This window comes from Stigmatopora argus, chromosome 21 (assembly GCF_051989625.1).
Source record: "Stigmatopora argus isolate UIUO_Sarg chromosome 21, RoL_Sarg_1.0, whole genome shotgun sequence".
Classification (NCBI taxonomy): Eukaryota; Metazoa; Chordata; class Actinopteri; order Syngnathiformes; family Syngnathidae; genus Stigmatopora; species Stigmatopora argus.
This window is the reverse complement of record NC_135407.1, coordinates 6,910,696-6,936,624: the sequence shown is the minus strand read 5'-3', so window position 1 is coordinate 6,936,624 and position 25,929 is coordinate 6,910,696. Positions and strand designations below refer to the sequence as shown.

Here is a 25,929-nt window from a genome sequence, read left to right as displayed (position 1 = left end):
TTATAAAATACGGATATATAAAAAATGGAACCCCTCTCCCTTTTCCAATACTATCTTTTTCTGTTCTACTTTCCTCCTTTCTTGTTTCCACTACCTTAAATGCCAGACATATTTAGAATCCACCTTTCCTACAGGGAGGGAATAATGGAATTCGCCCAGATCATCCATTTTCTGAGTTGGCCCTTGTACCTCCAAAAAGTAATAACATGAGAAAGGGCAGTGCTAGATGGAGGGATTGTATTTAGGAATCGGCCTCTGAGGTTGTGCAATGTACAGTGAATATAATGTGATCAGAAAAAAATAAGTAATAAAGTGTGGTCCACCTCAATTTGTTCAATAGGTGAAAAACTAAGATACTTAAACATGCGGAAAGACAACTTGGAATGAATGGTTTTCTGGCAAGCACAATTTAAAGCAATTTCTTTCTTTCTGATAATTTTCTCTCTAGCACACACACACTAAGAAATGTCATTGAAGCAAGCAGGTATTCCTCCACTGGTCTTGGCATCATCTCTCCTTTTCAGTGTCATCTTGAGAGAGGAACAAAATGAAGAGTAAGATCATGAAAAATTTATTTCCCTGGGAACAAGAGTGCGCTCAGCAGATTCGTACCGCTCTTATATTATGAATCATCTTTTGACACGAGTTCCCCAGTTCAGATTTTGTGCTTGGGGAACATTGCCAGGAGCAATCGCATGTTAAAAAATAAATATTCATAATGTCCCGTCTCTGGACGGCAACAGTTTGGCGAATTGCTTTGCATTTGCTAACAACTTTAACCTGCTTTTAATTCACTCCACCGTTGATCATTTTGCACCTTGTTAAAAGTCCATTAATGGGAATGTCAAAACAAATATTCATAAACAGCAAATGCTTTTGCCAAGAATCCTAGCGTCCTACCTTGGTACTGCGCACTGAAACCTTTAAGCTTGTGGTTGCCGTCCGATGTAAAATGCAGACGAAGCCAGTTCTTGCTGCTAATAATGGGCGAGGGAAGGTTGGGGCCGGTGAACCTGCAATAATGTACACACAAAAATGCACTTTAAATACTTTCCATCAGTCGAACGGGAGCGTTTTGTTGCAATTATGAAGGTAACAACATTTGCACAATGGAGGAATCAGATATATTTGACCCAATATGTATAGACTAATGGCTCAGGGCTCACCAATTATATAATAGACATACAAACTAAACCTTTTTTTAAAAATAGACTCCTGAAACTGAAAAAAAAGTCATTTTATCCAATGGGTATGTATGTTACTTTGATATATTTTTGGAAACAATAAATTAGTGAATCAAAATTGTAACAGTTATTCATGCTTAGACATAAGTACCACATCTGAACTATTACCACCAATAAGAGCTTTGCATTTTTTCCCTCAACTTTGGATGGTCCCATTATTCCACTTTTAATGAGGCCGCTTATTACATGTATTTAGGTTTTTCCACAATCACTCCACTAAACAATTTGCCAATAAAAAGTGGAGTAGCATTGGCATTTGTATGAACAACACTTAATTTGGAGTTCAGAGAAAAAAAAGGAATTGTGGACCATACTTCACAAACACCTAATGAGCTCTTGCTTACTTGGCACATCTGCCGTTGTTAAAGACAAAGTCATTTGGGGGCACACAATTTTACCATAGGACAAACTAACTCAAGGGAGCTTTCTCTGCTAAATTACTCTCTAAAATTGATAGTGTGTGATGTCCACAGTACAGTTTGAGGTGGATTTAGTAAGAACTAGACTTTTGTCTTTGCTGCCATGATAGAAACGACGACAGTATTAATTTCACTTCAGTTCTTGAAAGGTATGAATCAGAATGGACAAACAGTAAGTCTATTATTTGAGACATTTACGCATGGCTTATTTTACTTTGACCTGAAGGCTGCAGGGTGGAATTGAAGTCAAGTGCGCCGGTCATAAGTTGGATTTGATCGATGATGCCATGTGCGCCACGGAGAGAGGCAAACACAATTGGCTGAGAGGATACAATATGCTACATCACTTAAGATAATAGAAAAGAGTCACATTGCTACTCAATTACAACAAATGATGTCAGAACAATGGAATAGCATAAGGCACTTTTTCCCCATCTTTCATAAAAATAAATGAATAATTCCCATAAAATCTGCCAGTGATGATTATGTGGAACAAAATGTTCATTCCACAATAATCCAAAAATGTTGGGACTTCCTTACCAGATTTCATCACTTTCTTTAACGTGACATAAAATTGAGAGCGAAGGGGACAAGTGGGAGCAACACATTTAGTGTGGAGCAGACTGTTGGAGGTCTTCTGAAGGATGCTGTGGCTCTCTGTGCTTTTCTATGGTTCCTTTGCACCTCACTGTAGTATTAGTTTATTATTGTCTTGGGAGCATGGTGCTAAATCACATTTCTTTTGCGTGGGCCCACAGCTGCACTGTCTGAGAGACTTTAATGATTCCAAGTCCGATAAAATGTGTTTAAGCCGGCCGGGTCAAGGTGAAAGAGGAGAATGTATTTTTTTTTCTTTTTTTGATTGAAGATTGACACTATGTGATATGTTATGGTTTCCCTTGACATTGTAGCTTACTTTCTTTGGTCTGAACTTTGATGAGTTTGATAAAAAGTCACCTAAGGGAAATTAAAAGTACATACAAAGTGGATAATAGATGATCACATCACACAATGCCAAAAAAACATTATCTTGAAAATGGCCATTAATCACGATAGAAGGCAACTTCCATATGATAATAAACCAGGTCGAAATTTGGTCGACCAACAAGATCCATGTTGTGCTCATATCTGACAAAATGCAACAACGAGGGAAAACACATTGGTCATTTTAGTAAGAAAAAGAATAAATGTCAGCCTCAACCATTGTCAAAATAATTTTTGCTCCTGTTTGATTGGGATTTGTATGCCATCTGCTCTGTATTCCAGGCAATTACGATGGTATGCATATTAAGTGGTGGGGTTGATGTGAGGTTTCAGAGGTTACTGCATCCACAGCAGGATCAAACATATTAAAATCACAGTTTTAGAGCATGACTGCCTCTAATGAACATAGTTCATGTTCACACGTGGGCGGGCGTTGCCGTGGTTGGTTAGTCCGATGGACCATTTTGGCTCTGGATAGACGTTGCTTGTAATTGCAGCTGCTTCAGAAGACGGATCAGAAGTCTGCTCTGTATGCAAGCCTGTGCCGAGGAGTCGGGGTCACGGTGACTTTAAAGCAGCCGGCTGAACTTTCAGCATTTTAATGATGGGCATTATGGCACCGGACAGGCTAATCCAGATGAACTAGACAGTATAGTGCATGTGGACAGACTAAAATACACCATGGATGGGAGCATAAAATCCCTTGTGAAGTCAAATTATTCAGTGTAAGCTTGTGGTGTGGCAGTGACCTTCAGACGTGGGGGGTAAAAAAATGGGCCAAGCTCTTTGGTGTTTACACAGCCCCTCTAACTATTACTGAACCACCACTTTTGTCCATTCAGGTCTTGAGAGAACAAACTCCAGGGGAACATGACAAAACATTAATGGGTACCAGAAGTTTGATGAAGGCCTGCAGGGCAGTGTTTCTGGCAGAAGGGGATTTCAAACCTCATCATTGCAACTTGTTCTCTTTTCTAATACTTCCACGGTTTCCTTCTTGTCAAGCGCTTTATAATTAAAGTTGTGTTTCATTGAATTCTATTGCAGCTGCCCCTTCAAAATAACAAGGCAAACTTCAGGTCACAGCAGGGAGTGGAGTTAAATCTTCAGGGGAATTGCTGCCTTCCTTTTCTTGACTGCCGTCAGAAAACATAATGTGGAAACTGATTGGAAGAAATTTCTTTCAAGGAGGAACAACACATCATTTCCCTTTCTTTCATTCCGACTACTCACCTTCAACTATGTCACACCTGTTTATATTCAAATATAAACAGCAGGTGACAAAATTCAATTCCAGCGAGCGGAAAACGTACAAGACATCTTCCTGTATACTAGTGGCGAACAGTAAGCACTACAACTGGGCCTCACTATACTAAACCGTAAATTAAAATACTATTCCACCATATAATGTATGAAAATAAATGTGCACATCGATGGTGCACCTGACAGTACTAAAAATACAATCAATATTTTGCAAGTGGGAAAACAAACTGTTTTCCTCTGTGCCAATGAGATTACTCAAACATTTCTCAAAATGGAAATCACTTGTTGAATTGACAAACATTTTTAAACAATCTGTTATGTTTACAAGTATCAAACAATAATAAGATGAATAAGAATGTGGATGTAGAGTAATAATGGACAAAATTTGCTGCTGCAAGAATTACGGGGAAACTTTTTTTAGGTACCTGAGGCTATTAAATGTATCCCTGATTTAACAACATTCCATTGGCAACAGTCACTTACTGACATTCATAAAACTAAATGGCATATAAAACTGTTGCCATACAATCTGCTCATGTGCACTTTTTATTTTTTTATTTTTTATAATGGACAAATAGTGCCGACTCAGAACTTTCCCTTTTAGTGAATGCGTCCTGACAAGGAAGCCGATACTATATAAACGACGGCATATTGTATAAAAGGTCAAAATAATGCATGGAGAAAGCTAATTACCTTCAGGTGTAAGCATTCTAAAAAAAATTAATGGTGACCAGTCAAACCATCAACATCTATTTTCAATGTCTATTATTCAAAACTACACTTTGCAACACTGGAACAAAATGTTCTTCTACTCCATTGTGTTCATTATGCAGAGTGTGTAAGAAATAAGAGGCCATAATCCATTTCAGACCCTTTTATCACCCAAAAGTGCTTATAATTGAACATTTTCTTTGTCAAAATTGAACATAATTTTGTGATTCATCCAGGTTACAACACACACACTAGTTGTGTTCTAAATCACGTACACACACTAGCTGCCATTATTATGTCCGCATTCTTACGGTGTTCTCGAGTGTTTCAATTGGTATAGAGAGTGCCCTTGCAAAGACACATTCCTGGCCAGCCTGAAATGGCCCTTCCAACTAAGTGGGTGGAACACACCAAACGACTTCAAAATGAATCCAAATGTGACAAAATGTGCCAAATTTTCTCACTAGAATGTCCATTTTGCAGCTCTCCAATGCAGCAGTCAATATCCGCTTTTTTTCCAATTGGAAACAAAATGATCATATGCACTCTTAAACCATACCAGCAGCTTATATTGGTGCCTCGTGACTATGAATTCAAACACAAGGACTTCCTCAGAGGAACTGATGTGCTTTTAGTCTGGCTCCCACACAGGCGCTTTTCACCGACTCCAAGGAGAACGTACTGGCCTATTGTTTGATTTTCCGCTTGAGCGCCTGTCAGCTGGCTGCGGGATTAGTCAGAAACCAAAATGGGTGTTCACCAATCTTGGAGACGTGGGGGATGCCATACGAGAAACTAGAAAACGTGTTTTCGTGAAATCATATTTGTGTTGCCTAGTTTTGAAGTGAATTGTGTTGGGGGAACTCTTCAACACGGAGCTTTAAATCCAATCAATGTTGAATAAAGTACAGTTCCTTTTGAAAAGCATGGAAAACAACCATTGGAATGCATCGAGTGGCTATTTCTATGGACTTTCTGTAACTTGAGCTCACAATAAAACTGTCACAACATGATAGTGCAGTAGAGCTAGGGCATAAATAGAGGCAGCAAATCCAAGTGTTACATTGTATTGAAAATGGACTTCAGCGATCAATGCAAACTCAATATATGTCTACATCTTTTGGCCTGGAGTAGCAATTCTTTGTATGCATGCACACTAACTCACTAAAGGCAAGTACAGACTGTTTAAATCGTCATTGGATATTTCATTTAAAAAAAATCATATTAAAACACTGGGGTGATATTTTAGCATTACCCATAATACTATAGTCATCAATGAACATCATCTGTCAATAACGCAGACACAAATGTTTCTTTAAAGTGGACATTTTGACCAAATAAGCTCTTTTGAGGTGACTTACGTCTTCAAACAACCACTCAGTAGGTGGAGGTTACTAATTTCATGGTGTATGATTCCTAAAATAGTTGTTTATCAAGTCTACTTTGCTTCTGGCATATGCGTTTAAAGAATGTTTTTTGCAGCTATTTTACCCCCCACTGACCAGAGTTACTTCAAAATATAGTTTAATTATTTTTTTTAAGTACCAGCGGAGCCACGTAGAACACACATTTATTAGTTTCACCGGGCACACTTTCATTCCAGAAAAATATATATATACATATATATGTATATAAATAAAAATGATAGCCATTTCCCAGTGTAACACAACAGCTCCACACTTGGACATAACATAAGATTCCGTGTTCCACACCCGCACTCAAAAGGATGAGCGTACCAATTCCATCCGTATCATCCATGAAAACAATGGACTAATTAAGCATGCTGTGACCAACCGCGCATCTTTTTCTCAATTCACTGGGCACAACACCTTTCATAATCCTTCACTATCTCACCCTCTGTGAGCGTGATAGTCCAGCTAATAGTGTGATGATATTAGCAACACTGATGTGGAAAAAAGATAAGCGCTAGCCAGCAGTAATTGTGCCACCATGCAACCTCGGACCAAACTAATCCCTTTTTTTTTTTAAAATCATCCGTACTCTCACATTTTTCACTAATCAGAACAGCTAATAACCACAGGCAAAAAAAAAAATGTTAGGGCAAAGTAAAGTGGGGGGAAAATGGACAATTGCTTTATACAGTGCACATATAGTGCATGTAGACCAAAGTAATTACTTGAAAAAGCATTCAGCATGAAACATTTGGTCAAGTCATGTCATATTGCAATTTGACAAAGGTATTGTTTGGGTTGTCAGCCAAGCTTGTCACTGTCTCTAGACTAAGTGAAATGAAAAGCTGTAGAATGTAGATCAATGATGCTGACACTTTTCTGGCTCATTCCAAAACCCCTAAAGCCATTTGAGATATAATTTCAAATATATTACAACGGCTTGCTCATCAAAAAGGTGACTTAAGAATAGTGCAAACTTTTTGGGAGCTTATTTACAAAGTTGGTTGTCATAGAAAAAAATAAATAAAGCTATTCAATAGGAAAATGTGTCTAGTTGAACATAAATGGAAGCTATATATTTTTTCCCTGAACCGATTATCCTCACAAAGGTTATTGGGGGTGCTGGAGCCTATCTTAGCCAACTATGGGCACCCTGAATCAATGGCCAGCCAATCACGGGGCACAGATACGTTATTGTGAAATACAAAACAAGATACTGACTATTATGCCATCATTTAATTTGGCGTTTTGCTGTCAAGTTAAATTACTTGCAAGCATGTCTACTTTTGGAACGACGATATCAATGTTTTGTTTCCGTGTGTGTCAAGATTGCCTCATGAAAAATGGAGGATGAAAAAATAGCCAGAATCACTTGTGTGTCAGGAGTGACCCAGACCAAATGGGGACATCTTTGTGCTTTCTCGAATGGGAAGAGGTTGTTTTTGTTGTTATTGCAGCATGAACACACAAATCTTTGCAAACATGGATTTGAAGACATTCTTATCTCAGTGGACATTCATTTTTGGTATGCACCAAAATGATGTCTTGAATTTTTAATTGTTGACGATGGAGGCCAGCTATGAAGTTTGGCTTGGAGACAGTAGCTCAGCGGAGATAGAAGTAGCAAAGATGAATATTCTGAGGTTCTCCAGGTCAGATAGGATTAGAAATGAGACATTAAAAGGAAGAATGAAGGTTATGCACTTTGGAGACAAAGTCACAGAGACCCAGGACTTTGATGGTTTGGACATATCCAGAGGAGAGATAAGGTTCTTAAGGGTGGAAATGCCAGGAAACAGGCCGAGAGGTCTTTCCATGAAACGATATATGGATGTAGTGAGGGTACTGAAGGGGAGGATGATTCAAAGGACAGGGTGAAGTGGAAAAGAGGAGTCGCTGTGGCAACCACTCACTGGACAAGGCCAAAGTATAGTAGCAATACGAATCTAAATAGGAAAAACGACAGAACACACAAAGAAAATACAACAGGCATTGAAGTACATATACTTCTGGATTTTTTGTTTTCCCCCACTCCAGGCATCAATGCATAGACTTTAAATAGAACAGTACTTTTGTGTAGAGCTCACGAGCCAATAGTGCATTCAAGGGTATGTTAAAAGTGACAGATTGGATCCCAGCGGTGCCGTGTAAACAGAACTAAGGAGACACCCAGTCAGGGTGCAACGATGTGGCCCATTGCCTTTAACCTCCGCGTGTTCTGGTGCTCTCGCTGGAATAAGGTGTGTGGTAACACATGGCTGGACATGCTTACACAAGCACATTGCCATCCAGTCTGAAAGCCCGTGGGGAGATGCTTTGCCTGTTAGACTAAACATTGCAGGGTAAATTGCCACTCCTGCTGTTTCTTCTTGATAAAACACAAATGATTCACAGTAATTAATGGTGAATGCTAATGATGTTTTGCAAAACTACCTGTTCACTGTAGCCTAAAAAGATTCTTCGCCTTGAGAAACAAAAAGGAAGCAACTTTGCAAAGTTGACGGAATACCTCGTCAAATGCCTAACCTTGATTTCTTTCCAGCACGACGCTTTTGTACATCACCTTGCAGTTTTTTAGATGAGCAATGGGAGGCAAAGAGGATTGATTCAAGTGTTGGTGATCTAAAATGAGCCAATCTACAATAAGGGACAAGGTTTTAGAGATAACGTGCTTGATGAATGAAATGCTGCAGATTGAGTCTTCAAGCAAGACCTGCCGTAAATAAATCTTTACTCAGACAAATAGGCTTGGAGGGGCATTGTTTGGCAGACTGCTAGCGACAGCTATTGATCCATTCTTCCAAGACAGACTTAACCAGAGTTTAGAATTATAGTCCAGCCAAGTACAAGTAAAATATTTCAAAAGAAGTTTTTTTTTCCGTTGGAATGAAAAGTTTAGCAGATGGTGCCCAATTCATGTGTTTACTTTGAAGGTTAAGGCACCAAAGTGAGTCATAAATCTGCAAGGTCGAAGTTCATCAATTCAGCGACTTTGTAAAAGTCAGTCAATTCCGGCGAGGATAAATATTTTCTTTCTGACAACTATTGACAACTGTAAGAGTTGTCAAAGGTTGTCCTATGCATTGACATGCTTTGCTATTATCTGTCACATCACCACTATTTTTCTTTTTACATCTTCATATCAGAGACGCAACCTAAAAATATATATATATATATATATGAAACATGGCCATGGTGCTGGAACTTTGGGTGGTTGGATTTATAACGAATAAATTTATTCATAAATCATAAAAAGAAAATAAATATAATCTGGCTCCTAACATGACATTAGTATCTTCTTAGACTCAATTTAATATCCTCTTTTGATATTGAAGTTATATTAAATATGTGTATTATAATGGTCATGTAAAATTAAATTGCAACAACATTTGAAACTAATAAAAATAGAAACAACTGTAACAAACTTATGTATACGGAGGACAAAACCTGGAGTCTGGAAACTTGAATTGAATGACCAAAACTCCCCATTAGTTTACCTTTTCTTGGATGATTGGTTTGCTTTTATGACGAGAGCACCACTTGGACTAAATGACTATAGAATATGTAATGAAAGCATATAGACTTTCATTAAACAATCAGACAAAATGATTGGCCCCCATGTTTTACGACTCGCGCGCCACGGCGAGAGCGGGAGCGACGCCACAGTCGAGCCCTCGCGGACGTGACCGGACTTGCGATGCTGCCGTGAATTACCAGCAGAGGTCTGAAGCAAAGTCCTTCCAATCCTGCTGCTTGGCGTTATGAGAAACAGGTCACCGCGTGACAAACACGAAGCTGCGAAACGCGCATCCAATCCTCTCCGAGACAGAATTCTCTATTTAGACACGTCTGCTGTCGGATTCACGGCTACTCAGACATCTTATGGAAAATGACCATCTTTGTGTCATTGTGTGGTCGGCGAATTCTAATATGGAGAATGAGGGGAGCAAATATGTGCATTATATTGAGGTGGAATCATTTTCCTCACAGGGGTGTTGAGACCACCCTTAAAGATACATTGAAAACCTGAGACTACTAGTGCTCCTTCATGTGGAAATGTGACAAAATGAGACTGCTAGAGCATCTGCTTAGGTGATAAAGTGTTTTGAGATAGAAGAGCCCCCCCTAGAGAAGACCCAGGAGACATTTTCTCTTCTGGCTAGCCTTGCCAAGCTTTGGATAAAATGGCTGAGATTAGGAACATCCTGGCCTTTCTGATCAACCGACCTCACCCCCAGGGAAACAAGATAATGCCGTCCTGATGGACTAGAATAAATGTATTGTTGTTTGGCGTAGCAGCGGGAGATTTAAAGAAATCAAAAATGTGCAAGGGCTGTCAGATGAAAGCAGTGCTGTTTTTAATGTTTCATCAGATTTGACATCGGTTTAATTAACTTCTTGAGCAAAGCACCTTAGCGCCGTGAAGTCATTTTCTTGGCTGCAGTAAAAGCTTACTTTTATAATCTTCTTTTAAGAGACTTATCTTCCATGCTTATTGATACTCAGCACCAACAGTCAAAACATAAGCGACTTCTTGTTTTTCTGCCACTCAAATTGCAATCGAAGCATAATATTGTTGCCTTTTACAGAAGAAGTGAGGCTGAGACAATATCTCAAGTATCGGCAGGGGATAAGACGACATCAGGCGGATTTCCAAAACAAAAGGCCACCAAAGACAAGTGAAATTGATGTTCGTCAAGCTTAGCAGAAGATAATCCAATGAGTTTCTGATAATTGACTGGTGTTGGATAGATAGCTACATTGCCATCACATTTCTTGTAATGGCTCGGAAAAACAAGAAAATTGTTGAAGAATGTATTCTTCTGCTCAAGTGGTGCACAACAAAGCCCAATGGGGAAATGTCCTATGTAGGATGAATCGGGTTCTTGTCTTCACAAAACCTTTCCACTGTGACATTTAATCAGCATGCGCATATCTGCTGCCGATGGCGGCCCTCAAGGTTATCTTTTCTATGCTGCCTTTTCACAAGCCTAAGTCTGTACAGCTGCCAATCAAAGTATGCCTCCGTGCGCTGAAACAAGACAAGTTACAATTTCCAGCAAATTACAATCTTGATCTCGATAGTGATTGACTGTGATAGCCACCTATTCTTTAACAGGTCAGCCATTAACACAAGATTACCGGACATTCTTAGCCCCAAGATGGCCAACCTTGGGCTCCGTTGGGCAGTGCTGGATCTTTGTTTCCCACCCACGTTCAGATCCAGTTGCAAGTTCGCAGCATTCTCTCGTTTAAAAGAGCAGCTCATTCTTTACCGAACACTGAACACATACCTGGTCTAATTAGAGCACCAATTGCGCACGGTTTGAAGCCCGCATCGCCTACTTTTCGCGTCTTAGGTTTGCGTGTCGTGCTGGCTAATTACTTCCTATGCTAAGAGAGTTGTCACCACACGTGGGAACTGCCACAGATGGTGTGAGGACTACGCTGACACATGGTGTCCTACCTCTTTATCATTCCAGATGAGCTTGTGAGTTGAGGACTAACTAATTGAAAGGATATTGGCTTGCCCACTATCGCGTGTCGGAGACTTTAAAACATTAAGACTGTTAACGCCACGCGTAATGATTCACTTGTGAACGATTTCAGTGGATTCTTTTACAGGACAAAGTGGGAAAAGTGGCTTGTTGCTGTTATTTGAATTCCACTTTAAAATGAGCACTACAGAAAAGTGTACGCAACCTCCAATAGTGTATTCCTCCCGAGTTTCGACCGACCTCTTAATCTACGGATTTTCACTCGTGCCTACTTAAAAAGCACACTGCATCTCAACCTGAAAGCAAAAAAATGCTGACGACTCACCACTGCGAGGATCCCTCCGTACCGCTGACCTCCAGAACGTCATAGTCATCCTCCAGATGAAAGTCAGAGAAAACCAGGGCAATGGTGTCTCCTGGCTCAGCCAGGACGGTCCATGTGCAGTCAGCATTATTGCTGTACTCAGCAGGGTAATTGGGAGTGGTAATCACTCCACTCTGGCCTCGGAGTGTCCCGCCACACCCGTCGTCCGCTGGGGTAAAAAAAATTAGAAAAAGTGTCAGTGGAATTGGGAAAAAAATAACTTTAAAAGATAATAGCATGGTTGTCATTCAATGCGCAGGGTATGCCTTCACATTTTAAATGAGGCAAGTGCAACTGAGAAAAATGAAATCAAGTTAGAGGATGATAGTTATACAAAAATGGAATTATTAGGGGCAAAAAAAATAAAATAATATAATCACAAACTCTTAGGGAAAAAAAAAAGTCATTTTTCAAGTGTGGTAAAACAGGACAAATAACAACAACTAGTCATTCATTTTTTTAACATAATGGATCTTATTATTAATAAGGATAAGTAGTAGGTTTAAGATTTTATTTGTTTTCTTGCTGGGAGCAAAAAGGTCCTCATGAAACCCAAACCTGCACTGTGTGAGCACAGTGTTCCGCAGACCTGGATGATCAATGTAGGTCAGGGAACATTAAATTAATTTTAAAATGTGCAAGAGGGGGTTGGGGGCATGATGCAACATGATGCAACTTGGCAAGACATAATTGCTTCTTTATTAATTCATATTTGCGCTAATCAAAGAAGCTCTTGTTACTGCGCAAGGATTAAGCGAGACAATTGAACCAACGAGAATGCAATGATGTTACACTGACAAGGACTGAATGTGACATCCCACCCTTGTTTTTTTTAATGGAATCTGCCTTTATTTGAGTCCGGTGTGGCACTCATCAATGGGTGGCCAGCTCAAACTGCCCGTCATCCATCCTACTTGTCACAACGCTAACCCCCTGAGGGAGGCCAAGCGAGTGTACAGACAGTCGGAAAGCTGTGAGGTGTGAACTTAAACAGGAGGGAAAGCAAGACAGAAGGGCGCACAGAAAGAGAAGGCAGGTGAGAGGGATGGGAAGGCCAAGGGGGGAAGAAAGGCAGAGGGGGAGAAGAGTGACAGCTGATGAGGGCTGGGAGCTTTGAAATTCCGCACGAGCCAGTTTCTCCACGCTCGAAGGACGGGATATGGCCACAAACCCCGCCTCCGTATTGTTCCGCATCTGCCGCTGGCGAATGCAAACCGTGAAAAACTAAAAGAGACACCGCGGGCCCCGTGATAGCCGGGATAAATTGTCTACTGGCGAATGTTCAAGTGAGTGGCGAGATAGTACTCTCAACATCCTCCGTTATGGAAGCCAAAGTTTGCCGCGGTTACGAATTTGCGAGGAGTCGGTCAAGATTTCATGCTTTTTTTATGATGGGGGAGGAGTTACGGGCCCCCAGAATGCCGTGGGAAAGATAGGACCGTGTAGGATATTATGGGTTTGGTTAAAGACATTTTAAACGCATCTTAGTAAGATGTCATAAAACAATTGCATTGGAAATGACGTCAATAAAATGTGGAGAGAAATTGATTTAACAATATGCTTCGCCATGGCTGCAGTTGTAAAGTCTGCGGTGATAAACTACACAGCTCTTTTGTTTTCTGCAGTATTTTGAATAGACATTTTGCTTGCTTTGTTAAGCTACGTTCGGGCAGTGAATGAGACTTGTCCTTTTTTTTCACTTTCACAATCATATCTTCATCAACTGATGAATTATGGGAATCCAGCCGATAAAGTTTGGCCAAAATGACATCTCTAACAACAGCATTTTATACGTTCGAAGAAATATTCCGCCATCGTTAACATTTATAAAAGTAAATATGGTTAACCTGGACCTGCTGTCTGTAATGAACTAATTTTGTACGAGTCTGCGATGAATGAACAGAAACAGAAAGCTCCGATTCCGGGTAGAAATTAGCCCTCTAATGGCCCAAACGGCACACTCAATTAAAGGTCAACTGGCCGAATTGCACAAGAAGCTTTTTGGCGACCGCTCCAAACAGCAGATTGTGATTTCTGCTCTGCCAGAAATGGCCAGCCACTGCCTGTAACTGGAGTGTCATTACAAATTCTCTTGTGCATGGCGAAGACGGCCGCGGGCATACATGTTGAATTTCATGTGCTACTGGGAAACTTGAATTAATCACAAGAGAAATTGCCAGCCTTAACAGCGCGCATGTAATTTTGTCCGAGTAGCTGACGGAATCGCATCCTTGAGTGCCTCGGGAGTCCTGGTGAGCATTGTTGAGGAAAATGAAATGGCAGATTTAAGTTCTAAATGCTAAACTGGTGCTGGATTATAGAAGGGCAAAAAAAACGCTGAAGTAAAAAGCCACTCATTTAAACAAAAAAGGTTTTGAACATGCATGGTAACATGCTTTTTTTCGTTGTTTCCGTCCAGGCTTGCGTCTGCACATTTTGGCATGTGAGCATACCCAGCCATGTGTGCTCAAGTGTGGACTTCCTGACTCCTGACCTGGATGCAGATGGCTCAGTGTATGAGCTCCCCGCTCAGCAGGCATGCTGACATATTCAGGTGCAGCAAATGTTCACGCTCGATACACGTACAATGTTAATGTGCCTCTCTCTATACAAATGGACCGTCCTTTATAGCGAGCATAATGACCTCCGGTGAACTGGCTCCCAGAAAAAAAGAAAGTGGGGGTGAAAAACTGCGTCCACTTGGCTCAGACGGTCCAAACTGTCAGGTGTTGCTGCAGGGCTGCCGTCTAACTGTGGGGAGAAGCAACTGGCATGTGCGTCTGACTTGGAGCGAACATATGAGCTCCTGTCATGCTAAATAAGAGATCCATGTAAGCAAAATGCAGAAGACAGCCTGTGGATTTTTACTAGCCGTGTCCCCAGCACATATTTTTGTATGATTTTGAGAATCTGCCGACATCGGTATTTGATAGGAGGGCTCCCCCAAGTCAAAATGGATTGGGCGTGTCTTACCGTCAATGGCGGCTAGTGAGGTAAGACCTAAAAACCTGTTGGGCTCGATTTCAAATAGATTCCATCTAACCATCTGATACGATTGTTTTCATTAATCCGTTCATTTTCTGAATTGCTTATCCTCACAAGGTTCACAGGGGGTGTTCGAGCCTATCCCATCGTTCATTTTCTGAATTGCTTATCCTCACAAGGTTTGCGGGGGTGCTGGGAGCCTATCCTAGCTGACTTCAGGCAACAGGCAATTTAGTGTTCAACCTGCCTAGTTTGCATGTTTTTGGGATGTGGGAGGAAACCAGAGTACCCAGAGAAAACCCACGCAAGATGCAACATGCAAACTCCAGATAGTGAGGACAAACCTGGTTTCGAACCCTCGAGCTCACAGCTGTGAGGCCGTTGCGCTAACCACTTGTCCACCGATTTGATACACCATTCCAATGCTTCCACATGACTTACCTCTGCAATAAGGCAGGGGAAAATCCCATGCAGCAGTTCCCGCTGAAGTGGCGAGACAAGACAACGTGGTGTGACCCTCCAACACGTAACCCGTGTTGCAGCTGTAACGGATTTTGTCCCCGATGGTGAACGTGGAGCCTTGCTGGTGGCCGTTGACGAGCAGTCCAGGATTACCGCAAGTGTAGCTTGGCAAAGCTGGGGAGAAAAAAACAACATAAAAATCATTTTTTTTTATTAAAACATGGTTGAGAACAGGCTAAGTTTAGTAACAGCTGTCAAAACTTACACTCTTCTCTCATTCGATTATCACTCTTGACACTATGTGTTTTATTGCAAATTGTGTAAACAAAACAATTAGCATTCTACCTATTTTATCTCCTGGACGTGTATTTCCTCAGGCTGTTATATTTTTGTGAAAAAAAACATCTTTCAGAGGGGACATGATACCAAAATGGATGTACTTGCATTAAAGAGGCTATTTTGGAAAGAAGATTGCTTGGTCTTTTGGGCGTGTGGATAAATGACAAAAGTGTGTCTTGTGACTTCCTGCTTTTTAAGTCCCACGCAGCTCCACACAAAGCCGTGCAGAAAATGTGCTGGACTTTGGATGGAACTCAATGTCTCAGGAGGGATTTGGTAGAGGACAGAATGGATTTCATGAAGCTACATGTTTTACTGGCATCACTCCACCATAACATTCTCTTCCATTTTTAAACTTATTTGGTTGAAAAATTCACCTAAAATAATGATTACATGTATTTATTTTCATTATTGTTTTTCACGCTTGTGTGAGGCATTTTGGTCACTCTGGTCAAAGTGGCCTGTCTATTTCACATTATTTATTAACAGTATCTAAAGTAGCGGCATCTCAGGAGTATTGATATGAAAGCTGGAGCATTAATCTCAGAGCATTAGGTTGATATTTCGCGCAGTGTCAATTCCCACAAGACTCCGGCGGGATTAACGGCCATTTTGTCACATCATAGCCCATGTGTTTGTTTGTGTTTTTCCTTTGAAACAAGGCTTCGTCAGGATGATGGATTTGAATCATTTGTCGCATGTCCACCTCTAAAAAGCACCATTTAAATCGCAGATAACACACAACGTTTAAACTTTGCAGGATGATGTTTAACCTCATCCGAAAGGGTCTCGCCATTTGTCTTTTAAATTCTGACCCCGGTGGAAAGACGGCAAAATCCCCCTTGAGGATGCGGCATCGTGACAGCTCCGTAATTCAACGTCACGGCAACATTGCTCGTCCACGGGGTCAAGACGTTTGACGCTCTTCCTCTTGCTGAGATGGCAAAGGAAGTCCCTCGTCCATCAAGTCATCCCTGTCTACAAAGAACGGAGCTGCCATGCAAAGGTGATCAAGTGCCCACAAACCCAAACACACCCGCAAAGTACTCTCGCTATTCATCACACCCCCCAGCCAGCACTTTTTCCTTCCAATTTCCTCTTTGGAAACCGGTCTCATAAAATGACCACTCAAATTGACAAGAGTGAGACGTCTGTTCTCTTTCTCCTAGCTTTATTTGCGATATAACAGCGACACTTTTAACAAGGTAAAACATTTAGTAAGAAATTGGCGTACAGGGTCGCTGTCAGGGAGCTATAAATGCCACTTATGTGATAAGAGGATTGACAAAATAGTTGAGGAAAACTTACAAAAGCGTGACTCGCAGTTAAGCATTAAGGAAGCAAAAAAATCGTTACAGTTAAGGCACACAGCAATCGAAAACCACTTCTTTTTGAGGACTGGTTCCAAGTAATTAGATTGCGAGCAATCGTTTGTTTGCCTGATGAGTGTGTTGATCAATTTTCCTTGCATTGCTAACATCACATGCGGGTCATGGACTTTGGTTTCAAAGAAAGCCACTGTGTGATGAACTATCAAATAATTTCAATCAATATTGAGGTGGACAAAACTGCTGCCTGTAATGTTGTAATTGATGTACTAAAGAGGCAAGGGTTGCTATGCTACCATTTCAAAGTGCTTCATTTTCCAGGCATGACCAACAAACACATTGAATCCAAGTATTAAAATATTATATTCAATTCCCTATGCACGAGTGCGCTATGTAATGTCATAACTGCCCAAAGATGATCTCAAACAATATCTCAAATAAGCTAATCTTGTCAAGATTTTTATAATTGACCAAATATAGCATCAAAACTGTATTTTCTCTATTAAAAGAAACACCTTGGCTCAAAGACCATACTAAATCTAAATGTACTTTTTGGTCCAAATTGTTCCTTGGTTAAATTTGATGAATAATTAATAATTTTCACGACTCTTCTTCCTACTCTGTTCTTGCATTGTATTTGTGAAATGGATCGCACAAGCTCAATGGGCACATTTTGCTTTTAACATCAGTTTTTTCTTCTTTTCCTCCACAAGAGAGTTGCTACTTGTTTTATCTTTGGAGTGCAGAAGTTCACGCAGACTGCATATTTTAAAATCCCAACCAAAGAGAGCATTTCATGTGAAAGGAAACACTGCCGACCTCCCTAGTTGACATTGTGCGCATGTAAATGTGTTCAATAGATTTAACAACAAATTTAATAAAAGGCAGGGATGCGGAGTCACGCCCGCCGAGTTGAGATAGAGAGATCGTGCGGATATGATGTTTGCACAAAGTAATCATGTTTAATGCAATATGCTACAACCGATAGGGAAGCGTCAAGGCCACCGTCAAAATGTCTGTGCCGCATTGACCTATGTAGTATTTTTTTTAACTTTCACACTACGAAAAAAAATGACCTAAATATTACTTGTATGGCTTAAATCGGGATGAGCTTCATCTAATAAAAATTATGTCCAGCTTTTCCCCCATTTCCTCAGCTGTACTACTCTCCCTAGCTCAGCGGGTTGCCTTGGAAACAGTCGAGGCAAACCAAAAATGAATATGTGAACAGGAAGGGCCAAACCATAAGAGATATGAAGCAAAAAAAAATGTATGCACTGTAATTGCTCAGGATGCAGTGAGCATAAAATCCTTCAAGTATGAAGTACTAATGTATGCATATTTTCTTACATGTAGCTTTCCTCCCACATAAGTGGAGACAAACAAAGTATTCTTGTCAATGTCACACTTCTTAATTATAAGTTAAAAGCAATACTGGCTTGAGGAAGAAAAACTTTCACAACCCTGTCTACTCACATAAATTCCACATTTTACTCTCTTTTTCTGGATTAGGAGTTTGCAATTTTTGCTTTGGGAGATAAGGCCAATTATTGAGCATTAGCGAATGTGGTAAAGCTAAAATTATACTGACTCTTCTGTTGATATTAACTCCTCCAATGTGTCTTTTTTGACTGACATTTGAAATTGAGATGGCTAACTGGTGACTATTCCAGAGTCAATAGGCTACAATAAATAAATAAATTTAAAAAAAAAAAAACAGGAGGGAAGAGGCGATCCTTGATCAATAACTCTTTTCTGATGAATGACTATACATTACAGAAGAGCTCGTACTTGGATAAATGATTAAATGCGGCGGCCAAGTTTGTTGATATCAATAATATTGCGGGGTGAAAATGCACACGTTCCTGTTTATAACCATCTGGGTATTTAATCATAGAAGATAACACGGCTGAAACCTTAATTGGATTTATTGTGCAACTGCTTCATCATAAAAAGGGCTTCTGCAAAGTCGTCTATGTGCTGCAATCCGTCTAACTGGGAAAGTGAAATCTTTCAACTAGAACAGCAACAACGTCATTGCAAAGTGCTTGCAAATTTAAACGAATGAAATAGTCCAAAATAAAATAAAAATAACCCACAGTACTTTGAAAAGCCTTAAAAATGTCAAAATAATATTTTTTAGGCATAACATGGGAAAAATAACTGACCTCATTGGTAATAGGAGTTTATTTATGGAGGGAACATTTGTGCTATGCCTACAAACAGTGGTGCAAAATATATAGACATACATTTAATGTTCATATTAGCTACAATGGCCTAGACCACATGTGTCAAAGTGGCGGCCCAGGGGCCAAATCTGGCCCGCCGCATCATTTTGTGTGGCCCGGGAAAGTAAATTATGAGTGCCGACTTTCTGTTTTAGGATCAAATTAAAATGAAGAGTATAGATGTATATTACATTTCCTGATTTTCCCCCTTTTAAATCAATAATTGTAATTTTTTAATCCATTTTTTCTGTGTTTTTAGTTCAAAAATCATTTTGTAAAATCTAAAAATATATATAAAAAAGCTAAAATAAACATTATTTTAGATCTATAAAAAAACTGAATATTCAGGGCTTTTAATCCAGTTCTTTTAATCCATTTATTAAAAAAAAAAATGAAATATTATTTCTAAAATGGTCCGGCCCACGTGAAATCAAGTTGACGTTAAAGCGGCCTGCGAACCAACCCGAGTCTGACACCCTTGGCCTAGACTAAGGAAAACACTTCAAAAATGAAATGGATTTGAAATTATCCTTCCGAAAAAAAAAAACAATAACAACTAATTCCCACTCTCAATATAGTTATTTTTCTCCTAATTTCTGTTCTCAACATGCCTGCCGAGCAAAACACTCGCATCCCACTGTGGTAATATGTACTGTTACTGTGTTTTTCTTTCTTTCTCATTTCTAACTCAGGTACAGAGTGCACTTGGGCTATGATAGCTCCTCCCACCGGTTGACTGAATCTTGCACTATTTTTAATTCACATCACTGGCCCGGGGAGGCGATTATTGATTCCCGACCCCCATAGCTTGGAGGGCTTGGACAGCTATAGTTGGGAACGAGTTGGCCAGAAAAGAAACGCGGGTTTGTGGGTACTATACACAACGGGAAGTTCATCCCTACCCTGAAACAATGACCACCTAATCTGAAGACAACACGTATACGAATCCACACAATGCACAGATTGTGCAGAGAGGGACTAAGTGGGAATGTGGGAGTAAAAAAAAAATGCAAACGGGCAACAGTGGCTATTCTTGAGGGGAGAGTGAAGCGGGACAAGAAACGATGATATTTTTAGGACACAAAAAGTAGGATCCTGAAAGCACACACAGAGTGAAAGAAATGCTTTCAGAGTACTGAACATTTTCCAGCAAAAAAGCATTGTACTGTGCAATTGTAATATGTCATTATATATCACATGGCTTGACTATTCTGAATGTTGTCATTGCCTCTATATTGTTTAAAATGATTCATGTAAGTGTTAGTGCACATATTTTAACCATCCAATTGTGTTCCTGCTGACTTTTCTGCTGTAACCACACAAACCATTCATCAAGCTACTGTATTGTAATCAAAACAACAACTAAATGTGTCATTTTTTCCGCATAATTGTGGCTGATGTGGGGATGCAGCACAGGAGGGGGAATGGGAGTTGGGAAAGAGTGGGTGTAATTACATCAAGGTCTACGATCCTGAGGGCTGGAAAGATGACATTTACAAGAGGCCTACCAACATTCTTAATTACACGCTAATGTAAAGTCGCAGATTATCGCCACGCAAATAATAGCAGCATGTGCAACCTTTTAGAGGTGGGGAAAGTTAGAGGGGGGGAATATCAAGGGGAATTTGACATGACCCAGTAACTAAAAGGCAAAAGTAGGAGTGTTTTTTTTACCCCCACTGATTGTGTAACAAATGGAAAATAAAGCAGAGCATTTCGAGCATGTTTTGGGTTGGAGATGAACGAGTACAAAAATGCACTGCTGCAAAGGATGGTGAGCGCAGCGCAGGAATAATGATGGCGGAACAGCGCCGCTGGGCTTCAAACCTGCTCTTCGCATAGCTGCATTGGCTGGCAACTGTGAGTCACCCTTGTCTGCCTCTCACCAAGCCTTTCACACCTCCGTTATTTCAACTATTGCGTATTGTAATTACTTGTGCTGCATCTTTCGCAATGGTCAATGACGTCCGTCTCAGATTCTCCGATTTCCTCGAGTGCTGTTAGGATGGTTGGTCGTAAAATGGCGTTCACATTACGGGAACAGCAGGTGGCATTAAGCTCATTTCGTGTTCATACTCTGTATTTTGTAAAAATCTATTTTTTTTCTAAAAGTACCAAGTACAAAATCTAGATGTTTTTTGCTTATCAAGTATTGGGCCTCTTTACTAATATTAAGAATATTAATAATAATAATATTAAAAAGATATGATTGCAGCAACAATTAATCTGTACATGGTAACCAAATAACATTTTCAGTTAACGGATTGCCTTGACCAGTTTAGACTTGCTGAGGCGATACTTATCATCAGTCATTATTGAAATGATCATTATTTGCACCATTTAATGTTCCAATTTGTCATTGCAGTTCATTAGTGTGAGAAAAAAAATAAATTAGAGATTTAAAAGCGTTAAATTCGTCATTATAGAGTAGATTGATTTAGCTGTCTCACGAACCTGGTGAGGATAAACACAATGGAAAACAGATAAATGAATGATTTAGCTGAAATATTTATTTTTGCATTTCCCTTTGACTGACCCAATTGGGGGCTCTGTTGTCTTTGCACACACAACTTCAGGGGGGGGGGCATTTAGGAAAGTGTCATCTTTTATCGGAGGCTCGCGTGATGTGTGGGAAATATATGAAAAGAAAATTGTATTAAGCCGGATCCCCCTCCATCTTGTTGCTATTGGTGTAATGAGAAAGTATTTCGTAAAGAGGCGAAAAAAGGGGGAGTCTGACGGTTGTCATGGAGACCAGAGATTCGGCTTGATCTCACCCATTAGACAGGCACTTTATGGTGTACCATTTAGGCCTATTGAAAGATATGATGAAAGTAAGACATGGATAACATAAACAAGATGAGCTTGTATCAAAACAGTGCTTGGGAAGAAAATGGAAGCCACCGACAATAGAAGCCATTATCACAGTTTGGAGGATGGTGGAACAAACATTAACTGAATATTTCCCTCAACAAGGACACACACACACATCCCAACTTGCACAATTATCCACAACATGACAAATACACTTGCAGCCGGCAACATAAAATCCAATTGAGCTGCAAATGGACCATTCCAAGTTATTTTTACTTTTCCTACCCAATCCCTTTTTTTTTGTGCAAGGGCCTTATAATAAGCACTACACGCTGATCTATAAATATCAAAAGCGCCGGGACAGTCAAAAAGCTGCAATTGTTGCAAGCGTACCTTTTTAGCATCCAGTATGATTATAAGTAGTAATAATAAATATGTACCATTTGCCCGGCCCATACGGCATGCTATTTTGCAGGGGGAAAGGTTTTACAAAACACTTCTGTATTACGGATAATTCCACTCTGCACATATCCACTCTTACCTCTATAATGTACAATATGCAAATTTTAACTCTCCTTGAAGTTAATTCATGTTATATAGCAGACTCTCGCTCCACAGGGTGCATAATAAGAAGCAAAAAGTTGGCCTAAAGTATGTACGACTCTATTATGAACCTTGACTATCACCTTTTAATGCAAAACTTTGCTAGTGATGACTGTTTAGCATAAAATGGTTTACACAAATTCCATATTACTCACTTTATTTACAAGTATAATGTACACCGCACAGCTAGAGGTCCCTCGAAACTCCACTATTATTATTATTATTCTTATCAGGGAGGTGTATTTCAGTGTTATATTCCACCCCTAAAACATAAAAATATCCATGCAAACAAAGACATTTGACAGGCTGTAGCAGCATCAAATCTGTGATATAGTGTTGCCTGTCAAAATAAATCATCCACTTAGGGTTTCTCGCAAAGAATGAAATGAACCATTTTTATATAGATGGATGTGCCATATGTTATCCATTGAGGAAATAAAATACTAAAGAATAATTCCAAAAGAAACTCTCCCTATTCCGACCACCTCGTTCAGTTTAAAGTACTCCAAAGCTCAGCTAGGCGAGGACGTCGCGCCCCGGACGCCATCGATCGAGAGGGACGTTCCACTCGGGCGCCGTTCCCTTATCGAACTTCTTGGTTGGAAGGCGAGTGAGCGTATGTGGAACATCTTCAAGTGCCGGTCATCCCATTCTCGCTCAGTAAAATGCACCCGTCTGGTTTCAGTATTTGGCCATGACAAAAAAAAGCAGCTGAGTAAACATTGTCTTTCCTTCCTCAGTTTCACGTGGCCCCGCAATGTGGTCTTAAAACCTCCCCGGGGGCTTGACAGCGCTCCAGTGAGCCAAATCTCAATATTCCCGCTACCGCCAAAAGACTGACAATGCCTCTGTCAGGTAATTAGCCTAATTAGTCGATTCACTCGTCTTCCCATTTATTCTCTCCCTGGCTTCGCCGTTCGAAGCGTACATGCCCGAGGAGTGCATTCATTAATATCATTAAAGCGCGGGTCATAAAGCATCCCACGTCACCGTGTTGAATGCTCACACCCCGCTCTGGCCGGATGGAGTGGTTTGGAGGGAAACTGCAACAGCGTGGGTAGGGGTTCAAGATTGCTGCGTTAATCACGTAGGTTCCCCGAAAAAAAAATGGCTTGCATGGAGGACATCTCCTTTTTTAATGCCTCCCTCAACAAGCTCGGGTAACGAGCCTTTTTCCGCCCTTGGAGAGACTATTTTCTCTCCTTTTTAGCACCGTCTCTTTAAAGCGGTCACCTGGATGATATATACCATCATTTTATGTTCTAATGGGAAGCAATGAAGGTATCTTACCTTCATAGGATGCTTTAAATCCCTGGCCACTCACTGCGTAGTCAGATAGCAGCCACAAAGTCAGTCTGGAGCCCATGCTAACGATGGGCGGCGGCAGCTGGAATCCGGTTAACCTGAAAAATTCACCAACAATCAGACGCAAAAAATTGACAATGTTTTTTTTTTTCATGAAGCATTTAAAGCCATTTTTCCATCAATCATGGAGGAGCAGTTTCATATGACGACTCTTGGAGACGGAAGAGTCGTTTCAAATGACGACTCTTGGAGACAGAAGAGCCGGTTAGATTTTGTTCCCATCAGCGCAGACTGAAGGACTGTGATCGTGCAGTGAATCAGACAGCGTGTAAGAATGAGCAAACAGTTGAGTAGAAAAACATTAAAGTGCCAGGTCCTGAGTCAACAAACATCCCTAATAACCATGCAGAGCATTTTTAAATGCGCGAGTTAGCCGGAACAGAAAATATGTTTGCTATTTAAGTGAGAGGAGCCGAGTGTGTGTGCAATAAATCGATGTTTGCCAGGCAATCCTGGCTCTCCTCACCAGAACGTGATTGGGAAAATGCTAAATATGCGTGTGACATTAGGGACATCTACACATAAGGCGGGCCATTTGCGAGGATCCAAATGGGAAAGTTGGAAAACTACTTGGATGATGGAAAGTAAGGACATAGACATATTTTTGGACTTTAGAAATTGGAAAGGAATATGGGACTTTTTTGGTGAAGGTGTCTTTGAATCGTAAAAAAAACATATCAAGTCTCATGAGCCAACTAATTCCACAATGGTGATTTATATAGCGCTCTTTCCATTTGCCATAATGTGTTCTCATTAGTTTCATGATTGATCTGGAAATGATCCGAGCTGATGTGGTTGAAAGGACCGCTCGCCCTTAATTGTTAATGAACAAATAACAATTTAAACACATCTATTCACAACCTACACAGAAACTTGAAACCCAAACTTGGGTTTAACATTGGAACATATGTTTTATGTCTGTAGGTAAAAAAAAAAAAAACTTCTGCTCTAACTTTCTGAAATTAAAAGACACTAACAACACATAAAATAAAAATATATTATGGTCATGCATGCAAGGTAAAACAAATAGAGATCAGTAACTACTTATTGAAATGTTGTTGCAAAGGAGATTTAGAAATAGTAAGTCAATATGTGAAGTTGCAAGAAATGTGTCTGCGTTGCCAGTTTAATTTTGATATGAATATTATGTTGCGTGTCTAGCTCGTATTATTATCTTTGTTTCGATTGACTTCCTGGAATAAATAATCAACATTTACGAGTCCTTTACGAATTTCTTGGGCTTTTATTGCATTTCATATTGCTTTGTTGTGCAAAAAGTCCACTGTGTGCCATTGACGACGCAGAAATTGAATATGATATTTCAATAATTACTTCTAATTAGTGTACATTGCCTTGAGAGGGCAATTTGCATGCTTTTACCAAGAATTTTCCCCGTATAGCGTCTTGGCGAACAAATCATCTTTTCAGGTTTGAATGTGGATAATGATAAGTATGATGTGGCTATAAGTATTTCATACTTTAACGCCTGGTTATAGTCGAAGAACATAAATACAAAAGACAACGCATTCAAGTGATATAATGATACGTGGGCATTTTTGCCCTCATTCCACAGATGGTTCGCGAAATGAGGTGGGGGGCTGTTTTCCGAGTGGCGTTTATAAATTCATTGGCAAGGTCGAAATGCGAACACAGGGATTCAGGGAGGAGCGCGAGCGAGCTCACCCAAAGCAACTGGGCCCCATCATATGCAATCCATCCCATCATAGGCAATCCATCCCAGGCCTCTCCACGGGAAGGCAAATCTCATTTTCCAACACAGTCATCCAGCGCCGCTGTCATAAATAACAGTGGGGGACATCATTCTTAGCCTTTCACCCTAAAGCACTCATCTTTGTATGACAGGTGGACCCATCATCCCGAACATACACACGCTTTACCACATGTTTCAT

The 25,929-nt window shown here is 40.3% G+C and overlaps 1 protein-coding gene across 1 annotated transcript in view; it reads right to left on the bottom strand.

The window, feature by feature from the left end:
- Positions 1-25,929, bottom strand: part of csmd2 (CUB and Sushi multiple domains 2) — a 108,568-nt gene that overhangs the window by 61,722 nt on the left and 20,917 nt on the right. The window contains exons 4-7 of the mRNA XM_077589836.1: positions 23,945-24,057; positions 15,322-15,516; positions 11,857-12,064; positions 901-1,013 (exon numbers count right to left, since the gene is read on the bottom strand). Of these exons, the coding sequence (XP_077445962.1) occupies positions 901-1,013; positions 11,857-12,064; positions 15,322-15,516; positions 23,945-24,057 (629 nt within the window). The remainder of the gene's footprint in view (positions 1-900; positions 1,014-11,856; positions 12,065-15,321; positions 15,517-23,944; positions 24,058-25,929) is intronic.